This window comes from Xiphophorus maculatus, chromosome 17 (assembly GCF_002775205.1).
Source record: "Xiphophorus maculatus strain JP 163 A chromosome 17, X_maculatus-5.0-male, whole genome shotgun sequence".
Lineage (NCBI taxonomy): Eukaryota > Metazoa > Chordata > Actinopteri > Cyprinodontiformes > Poeciliidae > Xiphophorus > Xiphophorus maculatus.
The window spans coordinates 5,119,904-5,136,710 of NC_036459.1; the positions used below are offsets into that span (position 1 = coordinate 5,119,904).

A 16,807-nucleotide genomic window follows, 5' to 3' on the forward strand; every position below is an offset into this window, starting at 1 on the left:
ACTGATAGCTTACTTAGAAATTCTTGGAAAACCAATCAGTCCCTGCAGATTGGTTTCTTTAACATTAATTTTAATTGACTTTGTTTCTCATTGCAGTTTTAATTCAGGGAATTAATTGGTCCTGTGACTCACTCCCGCATTTAAATCTGTGCTTGAGCTTTTCCTTTGCGAGAACGACTTGAACCGAAAGCAATTATTCAAATGTGATAAAAGAGCCGAATAATCACATTACATGGAACAAGTGCCTACCTGAGTGCTTGTCTTCCAAACTTTCAGTTCTTCTCAGCATTTTTAACACGCCTCAAATTGTCGCCTCAGGGTGAGCCAGGTGAGCCAGGACCTCCAGGAGCGCAGGGCATCCAGGGTATTAATGGAAATGCAGGAATACAGGGTATCCCAGGACTCAAGGGGCCTCCTGGAGATACAGGAGAGCCAGGCAGAGAGGTAAACAATTATATATTAAGCTTCAAAAACACTTCAGAGAAATCCAATATTCTCTTTCATTCCAGAATGAAATTAGCTCAAACATAGAAAAATACAGAAAATATGGAAAGAGTTATTCCGTTAAAGCGTTGTGTGTTGTTGTAGGGTGAACGGGGTAAAAGAGGGAAGAATGGATTGACTGGACCCCCAGGACCAAGAGGTGCACCAGGACCTGATGTATGAAGAAACTTTCCTTTTTTTAATTTCTCTCTTTTACGTTAACTTTAGTCATTGCAAACAAACAAACATGTTTATCAGTTGTGATTTTTTAAAATGAATTTTAACTAACAAAAAACTAAAGTTGTATAACTGCACAATTAAAGCTGACAAAAAATTCATTAAAGACTTTGGGGGATGATATTTAGGAATTTAAAAAGTTCAGGAGATACTAAAAGTAGTTTAAAAAACAAAACAAACAAAAAGAAGCACAGAAAAGCAGGGAGCTGGAAATGTTGCACTTTGGGAAATGTTACATCCTGGGCAGTCAAGACCTACAGTAGATCTTCATCTTCATCTCATTTGGATTCTATGCAGTGACTTTAAACAGTCAAGAAACTTTTCAAACATTTTCCAGCTAAAAGTGAAGACTGGGGCAAACTTTCCTTTGAGTGGTTTTGAAGACTGGCAGATGGCAACAAGAATCATCTCAGTGATGTTATTTCAGACAAAGACTTGTCCTTGCATTTGGTTTTAGGTAGAAACACATTCATTCTGTGCAACTTTACTTGTTTAAGGGCAATCAAATCACTTTATTTAAACAAGATGAAACATTAATATGAGAAAATTTCTCATTGGAAGGATGAACGTTGAATAGGATGTCCTGATGTCTACCTTTATAGTTTTTGTTTTCATGTAAAATCACCACTGTTTTAAGGAACATTTTAGCCTTTTCATACTGTTTCGTCTGATTGCCTGAACAGAACCAAATTTAGCATGTTCTCTTTGAAGGGTCTTCCTGGAGTACCTGGTGTCAAAGGAGAAAAGGTAACAACTCTAGAATTTTTTTTTTGTCTTACACATAATGAGTAAGTTTATGGCGTGTTTGATTTCTTAGTCAAAAGTTAGAATTTCCATTGTTGAAGTCTTAAGAACTCCCTGCACAGAATTCCCATCAGCTGATACTCGATGTCATAGAAAACATAAAGTTAGCATTTACTTTTCACATGCACTTCCAATTTTGTCTGTGAACATGTTCCATGTTTGAATGCATAAAATGGAACAAAACCCATTTTTATACCTTGTATTGAAGAAAAATTATTTTTAAAATAGAAGTATTTTTCCCAACGACATTACGTCTGAGACAGATTGGGCGGAGATTCGAACCGGCAACCTACTGGTGACAAGATGAAGCCCAACACCCACAGTCACTGCTGCCCCCAAATGTCTAGAATAAAAGTCAGTATAGACTTAGTGAGAGTACCATCAGTAAGTTGTTTTAGTTTATCATTGTATGTTACTCTTTTTTTAAAAATTGTTATTCCTTCAGTGTTTTTTATTACTAAAAACTAAAACTACAAATACGTCGAGCAAACAAAACGTCTCAAATGCACCAAATATTTCACCAGGGTGACGGTATTCCAGGTCAGCCCGGTGCTAGAGGAGTTCCTGGTCCACCAGGCAGACAGGTGAGCTCTCTGCATCTTTTCATCTTCTATTGTTGATGTGTTTATATAGTTTAACTTGACATAGTCGGTGCTTTTTGGGATAATTACAGAGAGTTTTCTTTTCAGGGTGAAAGGGGAACCGCAGGTGTTAAAGGAAGCCCTGGTCATATTGTGAGAAACTTCTCACTTTTTTTGTAAGTGACACAAATATCTAATCAATCTGTTAGATTTTCTTCTTCTTTTTTTTTTCAATTCTTCAACCAGGGTCCAAAAGGCTTGCGTGGCAACAAAGGAGAAAAGGTGAGAGGCTTTTACAATATTACCTCATATTTATTTTAAAAAATTTTAAATAATATGTTCCTGGCTGACATTTTGTGTTAATGCATGTTGGCAAAGATGGTAACAACTTAGGATATTTTTATAGTCATTGCTTTGATTAAATTCAGTATTGAGCTTTCTGCTTTATTAAATAAAGTGCTCAGTGGGTTCAGATGTTTTTCTTGTGTGATATAAAAAAGATATATATCTGAGAAAATCAAGCAGAAAAAGTTTAATCCAACAACCAAAACTAAGTTAAAAACAAAATCCCATAAACCATGATGGATGTATCAAAAGGCATCACTCAAAAAAATAGAAATAAATAAAACTGCCACCATGTTGCTTAAACTTTCTCCGTATGGATTATGGAGCATTTTGGTGTTGAAAGGTAAAGTAGCTGCTTAATGATGCTGCAGATAAACCCTTATGTTGTCTTAATTTAAGCTGAATTTGTCATCTTAATGCTGACGGGATGTAAGGAGTATGTTTACATTGTCATTATGACACTGATATCACTGAGGCAAGATGACGGATTAAGACTCATTTCCTGACTGAAATACGGGCATATTGTGGAAAAGCTATTTGATTACGTCAAAACAAGAAAAAAAACCCTGTAGGTTTGCTGAAGACTTGCTTTATCTAGTCAGGTCAGAACGAAAAATGCTTCATTTCTCTTTGTCTTGTTCTTTGCTGCAAAGCAGGTTCTGTTGTCTCATTGTCAGTTAAGAGTCTCATCTGAAGCCGTTCAAAACTGTCGACCTAATAATATATCAATACTGCATTTTTTTTCCTCTAACTCAAAGACTAGAGTAACCTGCAGATATTTTTCCCCTCCAAATATTTAAGTTAAACATAACCCAAAGATAACACTGACATGATATGTCTATTAAATATATACACAAAAGCCTGGAAGTGTACTCACAAGACCAACCTTTGTATTGTCTTCACCTTTTTTCTTATTGCATTTCACATTTAAACTGGAGCTCTGCTGCTTTGGCTGCCATCAGCTCATGTATTTTCTCTCTAGATTTCGCTGAGCGATTCCGTCAATGATTGTAGGAATTATTTGTGAGTCTTTTGAGATTTGTCAAAGATAGATTGTGTTTGATGATGAGTTTTGCTTTCCAGCAGCAAAGAGCCATGAAATATGAAACATTTATTGACTTTTCGGATGAAAATGATTGTATTTCGGAATTTGTAAGTCGCAGCTCCGCTTCTTTTCAGGGAGACCGCGGCGTACCTGGACTCAGAGGAGAGAGAGTATGAAATTTACACCCACTGCACCCTGTTTCAGTTGAAATTTTAAAGAGCCTTCACCTTCATATTACAAAAACAAAACAGTTTGCATGGTGTATTTATTTATTTATTTATTGCCCAAATCCTTTTTTCTTTTTTTTTTATTTCTGACATGACTTCACAAATGAATACCACCCTGCAGGGGAGCGCACTTCAGATTCAAGGACCTCGTGGGTTCAAGGGCTCCAAAGGGGACGCGGTGAGATCATCTTTATTGTGTAGGCCTTTCTTCTGTTGAAAAGCAAATTAAATTGTGTTTGAAGTATTTTCAATGCGTTTTCAATTCTACAGAACAGTTCATGGCACACTTTAGAGTTTGCAGACCTTTAGTTTAATCCGTATGTAGAAAATGGATGAAGATGAAGTGTTTCAAGAAGACGATAAATTTATTAGCCGTAATTCCTCTGAATGGTTTTCTGCTAATATATGTAGTTTATGTTTAGATGATCCATCATTGATAGAAAGAATCCTTTACGTTTATTCAGGCGGCATCCTGAAAAAAAGACAAATATGAGTTTTACTGGAACTGTGACTGGCTATTCAAAAATATGGGATGTGCAAATATTCTGTTTGATTTTAGAAGCTTCATTTTATGCATCAAATATGGTCAATGTTTACATCATTAGATTTTCATCTTATGCAACAATATATACATGATTTACCCATTAAATGCATAGAAACTTCTCCACGTTTGATGAGCAACGGTGGAGAAACTCATCACAGTTTAGCGGCTCTGCAACTCGCTTACATTCAGAAAAAAATGTGTAAATCTGCTTACTAGAAAAAAAAATCATTTTGGCTGCAGTGGTGATGGTATTAAAAGAACTACAAAGGAAGTTATTGGAAATGTTGTTTTAGGGTGAGAGGGGCCTGCCAGGTTTCGACGGGGATAAAGGAGAGAAGGGTGAGGACGGTCCTCCAGGAGTAAAGGTAACAAATGAAGTGCTGACATTTTAAGTGTAATTTGTTCACATATTTCCTTGCAAGTTTTTTTTTCCCCGTCTCAAATTCTGACTACTTGTCACATAAACACATTTTTGATCAATCTGATCAGGGCCTTAAAGGGGATGCGGGCACCAAAGGGGCACTGGGCCGATTTGGTGCGCGAGGGCCGGTGGGCCAGAAAGTAAGCATGACATGCAGCAACATGAGATTCAGTGGGTATTGCTGTTTGACAGCGCTGTGATAAAGATGGTCACAATTTTTTATAGGGGGAAGCCGGAGAGCCAGGGCTGAATGGAGTGATGGTAACAAATCAGTAATAATTTCTAAATCTTCAATTGGTAAAATAAGTCTGTCTTAACAGAGTTATTGATATACTATATACACCAGAAGTTAATTAAGTGATGATGTGCAAAAACTCCAGTTTTTTATTCATTCTAGGGGCTGAATGGACAGCATGGAATGGATGGAGACAAAGGCGACAAAGGAGATGTTGGACTTCAAGGCATGCAGGGTGATCAGGTACTATCAAACAAAAATACTAAACTTGAATAAAATCACTGCTCTCATGCTATAGGCTTCTCATTGTCTTATTAGAATCCCTATGTGAATTTAAAAATGTATGTTACGAGTTATATGTCGGACATTAATTGCAATTCCTTTTAATGCAAACAAAATATTGACAAGTTTTAGTCTCACAATTCTTGCTAAAGATTATTGCAGTATGACATTTTATGGATGTGTATTAAATAGATGTAGCCTCTTATTGTTACTGTTGTGTATCTGATTCATGTGTTTTTCACAGGGCGATCCAGGAGAACCTGGCTTATCTGGAGAAATGGGGGAGAAAGGAGAAAAGGTTTAGTCATCCATTATGTCTTTGTAGCTCAGTATTCTCTTCCCTGTTTCCTGATGTGCTTCAGTTTCCAGTTTGCTTCAACCTTTCCCAGGGTTTCAGAGGGTTTCCTGGACGCACCGGTAATCCTGGGCTAGACGGCGAAAAGGTTAGCTTTAGCTTTATGATTCTCAAGATATTAACGAGTAAACTGTGTCATATGAAATCAAAATGTGGAAACGTTTATGTGATTTGAACTTTTTCACATTTTGTCACTATAACTAGAAACCTTTTGGGGGATTATGTGTGATTGCCTGGGTGTGGCTGACTGCACTTTATTGATTAGCATTTTAGAAGAAAATGGACCCATGTATCTCTTATCTTCAGCTTAATAACTATGCTCTGCTTTGTGCTTATTTGTCACATAAAATACCAATAAAATACATTTGAGTTTGTAGCTGAAATGTAACATATGGAACGGTTCAAGCTGCGAATATTTAATCTCCTAAACAGGGAGACCCAGGCGTACCTGGCAGTGCAGGTTTAGCAGGACTTAATGGACTCACAGGACGCAAGGTGAACATACAAATCCACTCATATTTCCACTCAACAGCATTTCAAGAGATGCATGCACTCATTTTTTCTATATTTATAAAATCTTAGGGGGACAAAGGAGTTGGAGGGACCAATGGTGCTGATGGTGACCCAGGAGCGAAAGGGGATAAGGTTTGTAAATTCAATGTAACATTACACTGGATACATATTTAGTTTTCCATGTGTTAGTAATCTTTGTTTTCTCAATTAAACTCCACACATCAATTGTTTTGTCAAATTTAGGGTGCTGCAGGTTTCCCCGGATTTCCAGGCTTCAAGGGGTCAGCTGGCAGTCCGGGACTAGATGGAGATGAGGGACCACCCGGAGCCCCTGGTCCTCATGGGGATACAGGACCCAAGGTACTTTAACCCAGTTTTGGGGCTGTATAGTTTGTGTTTTCATTCATTTAAACACAGTAAACCTAAGTATCATTTGGCTGAACGTGTATCAACACCACGGGCCAACAATGTCGCCTGTTCTAGCCTGAGTTTAAAGCCTTTTGTCTTTGTAATTCTCATTTTGTAAAATGCAACCTTCCCCTTATTGTGCTTCTTTTTTTTGCCACATGTCCCTAAATGTTTACTCATGACCATTTAACGGAAATTATAAAGTCAACCCCCCGCACCCCCCAAAAAAGAATCCAGCAGAATATTATTTGAGTCAAACAGACTCTCTTCCAAATATTCTCATCTCCCAACTAAATTTCTCCACTTCATGTAAAAACACAACGGGGTGGACTGAATATGTGACACGGTGATGGGGACGAGCGGCGCTTGATTACAGTCATCAATGTGCCTTCGTGAGAGAACGACAGCGTGTGCTAGGCTCTGAAGACAGCGGAGACACGTCCCAAATTAACACACACACACACACAGATCTATTTTTGTCTGCATCCTTCAAGTAATATCTTACTCAATTACATCCTTTCAGCAACAATTACCGGACTTTCTGTGTTAACGCAGATTGGCTTGAAAATACTGATGAGGATATTCCAGAGGTGCATCTAACTGAAATGTCTTTCACCGTGTGGAGCAGTTCCGCTTTTGATTGGGTGTCATGGGTTTTGTCTTGCGGGGAGGTTTTGTTCAAAAGATACATTTTCCTCTTTGTACTTTTACTAACCAGGGTGAGCGGGGCAGGAGAGGCAAAACGAGGCCGTGCCAGAGGGGGGTACCAGGAACCCAAGGACTGCGAGGAGAAACTGTGAGATCTATACTTGAAAGCTGTTTATTCATTCCTTATATCGGTGGTTTATCCTGCTTTGGACCCAAAGCTATTTACTGAGAGTTCTAGTTATGCCTTTCAAAAAGCATAAAGATAACTAAAAATATTTTCTCTTTCTTTTTTTTGTTTTACTAAAGAGTTCTGTGTAGATAATATTTTATTTTTACACTTCATTTTTGAAAAAGCTAAGAACAACCGCTTGTTGCATGAGATCAAGTAATTATATTATCAGGTTTTTGCTACTAAATTTGTGTAGTGGTCAAATAAATACTTGCAGTGCCTATTTATCTGGACTTGATTTAAATATAGTTTGTATTATGTAAACGTGTCCCTTAATGTTGCTGCTGCCACTACTTGGAATGGTTGAAAATAGGTTACAAATGTTTGTTTTTGAAAGAAAATCATAATTTTCTTTGTATGTACAACAGTGCCAATTTATTCTTTATGTGGAAATTCTTAAAGTGAAAGTGCTCATGTTTTATTACCACTAGGGTTCAGAGGGTATGGAAGGAGCAAAGGGGGAAAAAGGAGAGCCTGGATTATCAGTATGTCAGAATAATATTTCCATTCAGAATTATTTTTAAAACCTTTTTGAATAACTGATCACCTAAATTCTGCTTTTATCTTTGTGAAGGCTGAAGAAGTGAAGGAGCTTGTCAACCAGGAGGTGGTTGAAAAGTGCGGTAAGAGGCTACACGGCGCTGAAGCCATACTTTATGCATTTACTTTACTCTGTATTTTGTCCAAAACTGAATAAACATGTTCTTTCAGGGAGGTCTACATATTCTGACAGTGTCTGTGTGCATGTTGGTGTGTACACGTGTGTGGCTGTTTGCTGTCAAGCTCCTGTGGCAGCAACATGGCACCCCTGTGTGTGGAGCCATCTGTTATGTTCTCTCAGAGGAACACACACCATGGTGCCAGTAACAGTAGAGTCATTCACAAACACGCGACTACAATTAAGAGGGACGCCTCCCCAAAAAAATCTGTTCACCTACAAGACACGCAACCGTGACATTTTCTTGTCAACTTTTATGTTTCACACCAAAGTTTTCTATGCAAGAGATGTTCTGGATTAAAAATGTTCTGTTACTTGATAATGTACTGTTGATTGTGTAACTCTTGTTTTTTTTTTGTTTTTTTTTTTCAGGACTGGAATACAAGTTTATGGTAAAGTCTGTGGATCCGGATGCATCGTACGTGGTAACTGGTAGCAAAACTACCAGTAAGCCCAAAGATTTAGCAATAACCATCTCTACTGTGACTGAACGTCACGAAGAAAGGACGAGACATGACTTTCAAAAACAAGAATCCAACAGCAACATGAAAGAAATTACAAGTACTCTTCCACTGAATCTCGAAGAAGCCAGGAGCTCACGAAATCACACTGGTAAGAAAAAAAAAAAAACCTGCAACACAAATGTCAGCAGATTTGAACCCTCTGGCCAAGCTCACAGATTGCTCAGCTACAGTGTGACCAAAAGTGGGACTAAATGAGCACACAACTCAAACATATGTGGAGCAGCTGTGTGTTGGACATTTAAAATGTCCTGTCTGTGGTTCCTTTTTATGGTGGTGGAGATTTTCAAGCAAATGGTATCATTAGTGTGCTCTGACTTGTTCTGATAACGTAAAGTACTTGAGCATAGTTCTACTTAAAAATGGAAAATGCATCATATGCATGACATACTGTATGTTTCAGAAATGTAAATATACACTTTTTATTATTAAGTCACACTCCATGAAACCAATTAATGAAAAACATCCACAGGCAGAAATCACGTCCTGCTTTATTTGTAATTCTAGCTTCAGGTAAAAAAAAACAACAACAAAAACATCAATATGTACTAACATGACTATGAATTCACATGAATGTATATTTAACATTTTATTCATTTGACCAATATTTCCATTCCGTGGTAATTATGAAATTATACTTGAAATTACATAAGTATTGTTTTTAACCAGGATCTGAACTGTGTTCTTGCTTTACCACTGATAAGGTAACATGTCCAACAGTACAGCAGTCAAATCAGCTCAGTTGGGTTTCTCTTGCATAAATTTTGATGTTTGCACTTTGAAAAATTGACCCTCGGGCAAAATTCTGATCCAAGACTCGCCTACCCGACTGCTGCAATTGATTTAAAATAATCCAGTGCAAAATTAAATCAGTGCAGTTTTTTGACCAGTAATTTTTTTGTTGTTCTCCGACTTCAATTTAGATTTTTTTTTTTTAAGGCTGCTAGAGGCTAAATCCAGAACGTACAAGCCAGTACTACAAAGACATTGTGTAGATCAAAGCAGTTTCATGTCGGACTGCTTCCTGAGCGATTGGGGGAAAATGTTGGTCTGTAGAAGAGTGAAGGAGAAACAAACCTCAAAAGACGTTTACCTTTTACACAGTAACAGGTTGTTCTGCAAAGCATTCACTCTGAGTGACCAAAATACAAATGTGCATCAAGTTTTACAGATTTGTATTTGCTATTTTTTTTTAAAAAACAACAATGCACAATTTTTCTCCCAGGCTAGAGTTATTGACTACTTTATGTTGGTCTGTTATGTATTACCCCACAAAAAAAGAACCATTGATGTTAATGTACTTTTTACTCAGTAATATAGTTGAATTTTATTGGGACCACCAAACAATTGATTTTGATTTAATTTACATTTCCCGAATACAGTCAGTAAATTAGTTTTGTTTTGTTCCTTTCAGTACTACAAACTCCATCTCCCCCTCTTTTAAAAAAAAAAGAAAAAGAAATTGAATGCTTGTCATATTTTAACATTTCTTGAAGAACCTAAATATTAGCTGTGATTCCTCCAGAACTTTAAGTTTAAAGTTTGCATAACAATATTGAAAAATGAATGAAAGGACGCTCCACGACATCCTCATACGGCATTCAAATGAGTCCAAAATGCCGCCGGCGCTCATTAGGTGCTGGTCCAGAGAGAGGGGCTATGTGTTCGTCTTTGATGGCTGAGTTCAGCGCGATGTTCAGCTTCTGATTAGACGTATTTCTGTCTTTAGATTCTCATGAGGGATGGGCTGTGAAGTCCAGAGAGAGGAAGAGAAGACGACTATCTGGTTCTAAGGATGATAGTGAGTGGCCAAGACTTCCAATTTTCTTCCTATTTCAGCCAATTCCTTTGGTTGTTTGCTCAGTCCTTTTTTTTTTACTTTAACCCTTTTTCATACACAAAAAATGAGCTGAAACAGTTTATGCTTTAATGTATGTGTGCTATTTCTTAAGTATCAGAAATAATTTTCTACTTGTTGGCTCTTCATTTTGAGTAAATACAGTGACAAATAGAGAACATGACATGGAATGCAATGTGAAAATTCCTTCAACAGAATAAAAATTAACACATTTTAATAACCTACATAACAGCAACAATTATTTGCTTTATGGTCTCATTCTTATGTTCATTATAAAAACAGTAGGTGTGCAATGAGTTTTTAATTGACTTTTTCCAGTTAGCTTATTTTTTTTATCAGTAATGACACAATTTGACATTTTTACCTGGGATTGTATTTGAAACAACAATTACTGTAGAAAAACACGGTCTCTCATGATGCTGTAGTTGGTTTCTAATTTGGCACTATGGGAAAATCTTTTTCACATCTTGACTCTCTCAAAGCTTGCATGCTCTAACTACTGCAATTTGTGAAACCCTAAAAAATGTGCTCTTATATGTTCATACATGAAAACCTGTGCAAAGACTTGTGATAAAGTCCCTCTGTGTGTTTAAAATCCAGTAGCCTGAGTACCAGGAGGGTCATGAAATGTGGTATTATTCTGATGTCTTCCACTACTTGTTCATGATAGAACTGGCCTTCCTAGCTTATTCAGTCCTGTTCTCTGAGCTGCTGCTGCAGCTGCTGAAGAAAAGTGTAGAAAAATGTTTCCACATCCAGACTTTATTCTCTTTCTCAACTTTGTTTCCTTTCTTCCTTGTGTCTTCACTTTCTCCTCCCTCCACCACTACATTTTCTTTCTGTATGTCTAAATATAAAAATAAATCCAAATGGAGTATGTAAATCAGTTAAATGTCTAAATGTAGTTATGTGGCAAGTCCCACATTTTTCTCCTCAAAATAACTCTTCTTTACCTCACTTGTGCTTTCAGTGACCGATCGCTGTTTGCTGCCAATGTCGGAAGGAGCTTGTTCAGAATACGCTCTGGTCTGGTATTTCCACAGCCAGTCGGGGGAATGCAGGCCTTTTGTATACGGCGGCTGTGGTGGCAACCAAAACCGATTCACATCTAAACAGGACTGTGAGAGTCTATGTGGAACAAAGAGCGGAGTGACAGAAACTCGGTCAGCTCTGACGGAGGACCTGCCTTCAGACAGATGATGCAATGACGAAAATTCAGATTCTGTCTGTCAGTGTGGTGTTACTGAAGATACACTGTTTTTGTTTTCTATATTTCTTTTATTTATAATTCTTTTTGTGAAAGCAGTTTGATTTCTGGATGTTTACCAGTGAACAGAATTGAAATGTGAGCAACAGTATGTGAGAGCCTGTACTTTTTCCTGCATTTGTTTTATTGGTAAAACTGACTTTGATTTAGTTTTTTTTTTTATGTGATTCTAATTAATGCTACTGATAAAAAATAAAACTGGTTTTATGTGTGTGATTTTTACTACACCTGATTCCGTTTTCACCTCATTACTGCAGATCGCGGTCACCTTTCTTATGCCCTACATGATGCAGTCTGCAAAAATACGAAGCCGGTGGCTGGTTTCCTGCTGTCTCTGTCATCACCACATATGTTTGTTTGGTGGGGGGTGTAGTGGGTTGGGCTGGGAGCCAGATGAGAGGCCAACAGGGGCCCAACCAATCTACATCATACAGTCTCAGCTGTGGCAGGGGATTCCTGTGTGGTCGCTCATGTAGGGGTGACACACATTAACTGGGACCTTTTCCCTCCCTTTTAAAAACTCACATTAAACCATGGTGGAAAGGCAGAGATTGGAGAGTTGATGCATTATTTTAACTCCTATGACAATATTTCTGTGAAATGTCTGATTGGATGGGTCTTAGGTTGATTACTGAAAGTAGAAAACATGACCAAGCTATCAGAAAATGCTTACATGAGCAATCACCCTCGGGCTTCCTTGGCGCTGGTCACGATTGTGCCCCCGTGATCTACTCCCACTCTGCAAAATGCTTTACAAATATCCAACATGCAGTGCCTGGCAGAGGTACACTTAAAAGTTTTTCACATTTTGCCACATTACAGACACAAATTTCAACATGTTATTGGGATGTTAAATGACTGACCAATGCAAGGTCCAACATAACTGTGAAGAGGAAAGAAATTTAGTTTTCAATCTCTAAAGCAGGGATGTCTGGTGTTCTGGGAGTTGACCAAATGTTGGGGTGGGTGGAACATTTCTTTGGGGTTGTGTGGGGCTGCTGCCATGGGGGCTGGACTGGGGGGCCAGGGCCTCCCTCTCTTGATGGATCTTGGTGGACATGGGTGCCTAGTGGAGTCTGCGTGGGAACTGGCTTCCTGGGAGAGCATCTTTGCAAAGTATTTTATGTTCAGTTTTAAAGCACTTCATTTAAGCTTGAAAAATAGTTTTTCTTTCTTTTTACTTTCCAGTTTTAATTGAAATAGTCTTGTTAGATAAATGCTAAACCATTATTAACCTCCTGACGGCTTTGTTTTATACTTTTACTGTCTCATTGTCATTTAATTGCATGGAAAGAAACGGAAAACAATTCAATAGTAGAACAATCAGACATTTATCATATAACCGACTCATTTATATGAATAATCCCAAATATCAACACTTTTGTCATAAAAACAGATAAAAATAAGATCTTGTTGAACAGGCTAAGTGTCTTACAGAACTGTAATGCAGAAGATATAATACTGAAGAGGGCCATGCAAATCAATTTTAGAGATCAACTGCAGGGAAGGAGAAGTGGGAGGACATTTAAGTCTTCAATCACAGTGTGTAATTAATCGAGCTGTGAACGCTTCAGTTCTTATGAATGACAACGTTAATAAAAGGAATATTCAACATGGCTTTGATTCAGTCTTTGCTATCACTGGTTCTGTTTGTTTTACTCTGTACTGTAGTTTAGTGTATAATTCTCTTCAAAATCTACAATTTATCACAACGAAAAAAGTGTTCAACAGTTTGTTTTTGGTTTTTTTGGCTTACTTTTATAAGACTAACTCCTCATTTTGTTCAGTTCTTGCATACACATTACCCACCATGACATTTTATGCCTGTCATTCACAGTGCCACACCTTCATCTGTTTACAAAAACACATTTTAATGCCCTGCTTCACATCTTGATGCCTTTTTGGTTTTATTGCATTTGTTTGTAGCCTGAGCTTTTATGTGGGAATCCCTGGAGTTTTAATTAATAAATCAACTCTTGGTAAAAATGACCTTAGTCCTTGCCATAATGATTTCTAATCAAATTGGTTAAGAAAACTGTCTTTCTTCCCAACTTGAGCAACATAGAGTTTTCATACCTGAATTAACTTTGAACATCTGTTTACAACAAATAGCTATAATGTTTTCTGTTGGGACTTTACATAGCGGAGTATGATTGTTTTAAATGTCTTGTCAAAAAAAAAGTATGTAAAAAGTTTGACATGCATTTGCTTTCAGTCCCACTTGTTCAGTTCTTTGAGCAAACACTTTTTACTTCAGTTGCATCAATAAAACTGCAATGGTAGCTCCTAAAAATGCTTTTCTCTACACCATTCCATTGTAACTCTGGCTTAAACCAGTTTAGAGTTGTTCTCTTCTCGGACCATAAACCACCTTCGTTTCCTTTGAAATGTTTGCTTCTTTCGAGGACTAAAAACAAGGTGAATAGAAAGCATACCACATTTTCAAAAACATATATATTTCTCCATATATTTAAAAATGAGTCACTCGTTTCTCTTACATAAATTTTTGGTAATATCCATTGAAATCTGTTGATGTAAGAAAATTTGGCTCAAATGGAGCTCTCCATGGTGCTGGCAGGTTTAAAGCTTTCTCGTTTCAAAGTCGGTTTTTCTAAGTCGTGATGACTGCTGTCCATAAAAAGAGATTGCAACTTTTTTTATTCTTTTTTTTTTCTCCCTCAACCACTACATCACTGCATGACGACCAATGGGACGACTCGGAGAAAAACCAAAATGTCAAAGGAATGACGTTGTTGCTGGCGTAGGGCTGCAGTTTGAAGTATTCTACTAAATGGAATGGACAAGGAAGACACTCTGCCGGGCAGACAGACTGTGCGCACTGTTGATCTCCAAACACTGATAGTTTGTCGGGGTTTGAAATTCATAAATTCGCAGGAAGATTTCTGGTTGTTGGCTTCTCTTTCCAGGCTGGTTCCAAATCAAAAGAGTATTCTTTATCGTAGGACAAGAGAGGTAAATACATGGATTTTATTTTTGTTTTGTTTGTTTTTAACATGCATTTGTGTTTTGGGGGGACCAATTTCTCTTCATCAGATTGGGGTTAACTTAAAATAAAACGCTATATTTCAAATATTGCTCGCACCAAAAAAAAGGTGGGTTGTTTCTCTTTAAAAACTGTTTTGAAGTAGAGAGAAAGTAGTTTGAACTAATTTCCATCCTCTGCATCTCTTTTTTTTTTCTTTTCGTCCCAGAGGACACAGCATGCTGTCGTCCCTGAAGACTCTGCTGCTGCTCTCCGTCCTGTGCGCACCGACCTCCAGCCTGTGCCTGCGCCTCTACCAGAGCGGCTCCGACCTTCTGTGCAACGACCACACGACTCTGGGGGCTCGAAGTGAGGAGAGCGAGCCGGGCTACTCCCCCGTGGATGCCTGGGCTTCCCTCCTGCAGTCCGCGGACTATCTCTCCTCATCCACCTCCTCGTCCTCTGCAGAGTCCAGTCGGGAAAAAAGGACTTCAAGTCCCGCGAACTACCGCTTCATGAGTCGGACGAAGCTCAGAGGGCAGATGCTGCGCAACAACATCAAAGGGGACCGGAGGAGCAGACTGACCCTGTCCCTGGATGTCCCAACCAACATCATGAATGTCCTCTTTGACGTGGCCAAAGCCAAGAACCTGCGCGCAAAAGCGGCGGAGAACGCGCGGCTCCTGGCGCAGATTGGACGGAGGAAATGAGAAAACACGGAGAAACTTTGACTCAGCAGAGGGCAATGACTAAATGTAATCAATAACTTTTTGTCTCCTCGAATAAACAACAACTCGTTTCTCTAGGGGAACATTAAAATAACCACGCTAACAGGTGAAATCATAACTGCAGTGATCTCAATGTTTGTGAATTAACATCGTCTTTGTTGTACAAATGAAAGCACAGCGAGAAACCTGTCTGATATTGGACTTAACTTGATGAAACGGCGTTAAAGATGGCTAAATTTAGTTTTAAAATACATCAAAGTGAACATTTGATATAGACTGAAGTTTTTGGGGTTTTTTTTTCCTTATAACGCTTAATTGGCCTAAATTACTTTTGATTTTAAATATGTTTTAATAAACATAAAAAATTCTTAGTTTTGCAGTTGTCAGAAGCACTATGTTATATGGTGCTATAAAGTCACGTGATTAGCTTGGTTATATAGTCTTAATTCCAGAAAACAATAATCTATCGATTGTTTTTTGTTTTCTTTCAGCTTTGCGCACTAATGTCTGCAAAGTAAGTTAGAAAAAATATTGAGATATGTAGGATTTTGCCCATATTTAGATTTGGTGTTTTTAGGGCGAGCATAAATGTCGTTGCTGGTTTTTATGTGTAATGTTTTCCTTTACTCAAATTTCCCACGAACAGTGGCACAAACAACTCGCTGACAATAAAATACTGTACAAATCATCTGCAGAGATCATGAATACAGTAAAATGCAAATGCATGTGAATGTATGTTGTCATCAGATGTCTCTTATTTTTCTACTTTCCAATAAAGGATTATTTTTCCTCAAATAAAGCAGATGTAACAACATACAACTGCCTCTTTCCATACAATATTAAAAGATACATAACATATTTTCCCACTGTCTCAAAACATGACTATTAGTTTAATCGATTACCCTAAAACTATGCTGACACGTGATTTTTTTATTTTTTATTTTTTTTGTCCGTTGTGTTTCTCTGCTGCCTTATGATGGATTGGCGACCTGTCCAGATTGTACCCCATATCTTGCTCTATTCCCCGTGACCTTGGAAGAATAAGCTATGGACGATGGATGGGTTCACTCAATCAATCAATCAATCAAGTTGATGATTTGTATAGCACATTTCGGCAACAAGGCAGTTGAAAGTGCTTTACATCGTAACTTATCGGAAAATGGGACTTTACTTTCTATAAAACTAGAGCTTCGCCGTTTTGGTATCAGTAAATCTGAATTACTATGTGTCTTAAAATAATGCTAAAATAAATAAACAATAATCCAGATTTGCCTTAATTTGTTTGAACCTTGCACATATACATAGCTAAGTAACTTCCTTTTTACTGTCAGTCCTGCACTTTATATTTTATATTCATATTTTATACTGTATTTTA

At 37.8% G+C, this 16,807-nt stretch overlaps 2 protein-coding genes across 6 annotated transcripts in view; both read left to right on the forward strand.

Moving 5' to 3' along the window:
• LOC102218208 (collagen alpha-1(VII) chain-like) overlaps positions 1-11,899 on the forward strand; it is a 67,527-nt gene extending 55,628 nt beyond the window's left edge. For 4 of the 5 annotated variants that reach the window (XM_023350284.1, XM_023350283.1, XM_023350287.1 and 1 more), the window contains 23 exons: positions 319-444; positions 589-660; positions 1,432-1,467; positions 2,049-2,108; positions 2,214-2,258; positions 2,352-2,387; positions 3,630-3,665; positions 3,844-3,900; positions 4,560-4,631; positions 4,756-4,827; positions 4,913-4,948; positions 5,085-5,165; positions 5,449-5,502; positions 5,594-5,647; positions 5,992-6,054; positions 6,142-6,204; positions 6,316-6,432; positions 7,199-7,276; positions 7,789-7,842; positions 7,932-7,980; positions 8,448-8,687; positions 10,326-10,397; positions 11,425-11,899. In XM_023350284.1, coding sequence (XP_023206052.1) covers positions 319-444; positions 589-660; positions 1,432-1,467; positions 2,049-2,108; positions 2,214-2,258; positions 2,352-2,387; positions 3,630-3,665; positions 3,844-3,900; positions 4,560-4,631; positions 4,756-4,827; positions 4,913-4,948; positions 5,085-5,165; positions 5,449-5,502; positions 5,594-5,647; positions 5,992-6,054; positions 6,142-6,204; positions 6,316-6,432; positions 7,199-7,276; positions 7,789-7,842; positions 7,932-7,980; positions 8,448-8,687; positions 10,326-10,397; positions 11,425-11,654 — 1,803 coding nt within the window. In that variant the 3' untranslated portion in view covers positions 11,655-11,899. The remainder of the gene's footprint in view (positions 1-318; positions 445-588; positions 661-1,431; positions 1,468-2,048; positions 2,109-2,213; positions 2,259-2,351; positions 2,388-3,629; positions 3,666-3,843; positions 3,901-4,559; positions 4,632-4,755; positions 4,828-4,912; positions 4,949-5,084; positions 5,166-5,448; positions 5,503-5,593; positions 5,648-5,991; positions 6,055-6,141; positions 6,205-6,315; positions 6,433-7,198; positions 7,277-7,788; positions 7,843-7,931; positions 7,981-8,447; positions 8,688-10,325; positions 10,398-11,424) is intronic. The other variant, XM_023350286.1, reaches the window with a different exon arrangement.
• Positions 11,900-14,498: 2,599 nt separating this feature from the next.
• On the forward strand, positions 14,499-16,745 carry LOC102236517 (urocortin-3-like). Its single transcript, XM_005807413.2, has 2 exons — positions 14,499-14,694; positions 14,934-16,745. The coding sequence occupies exon 2, from the start codon at positions 14,944-14,946 to the stop codon at positions 15,412-15,414; it is 471 nt and encodes a 156-aa protein (XP_005807470.1). The 5' UTR covers positions 14,499-14,694; positions 14,934-14,943; the 3' UTR covers positions 15,415-16,745.
• Positions 16,746-16,807: the final 62 nt, after the last annotated feature.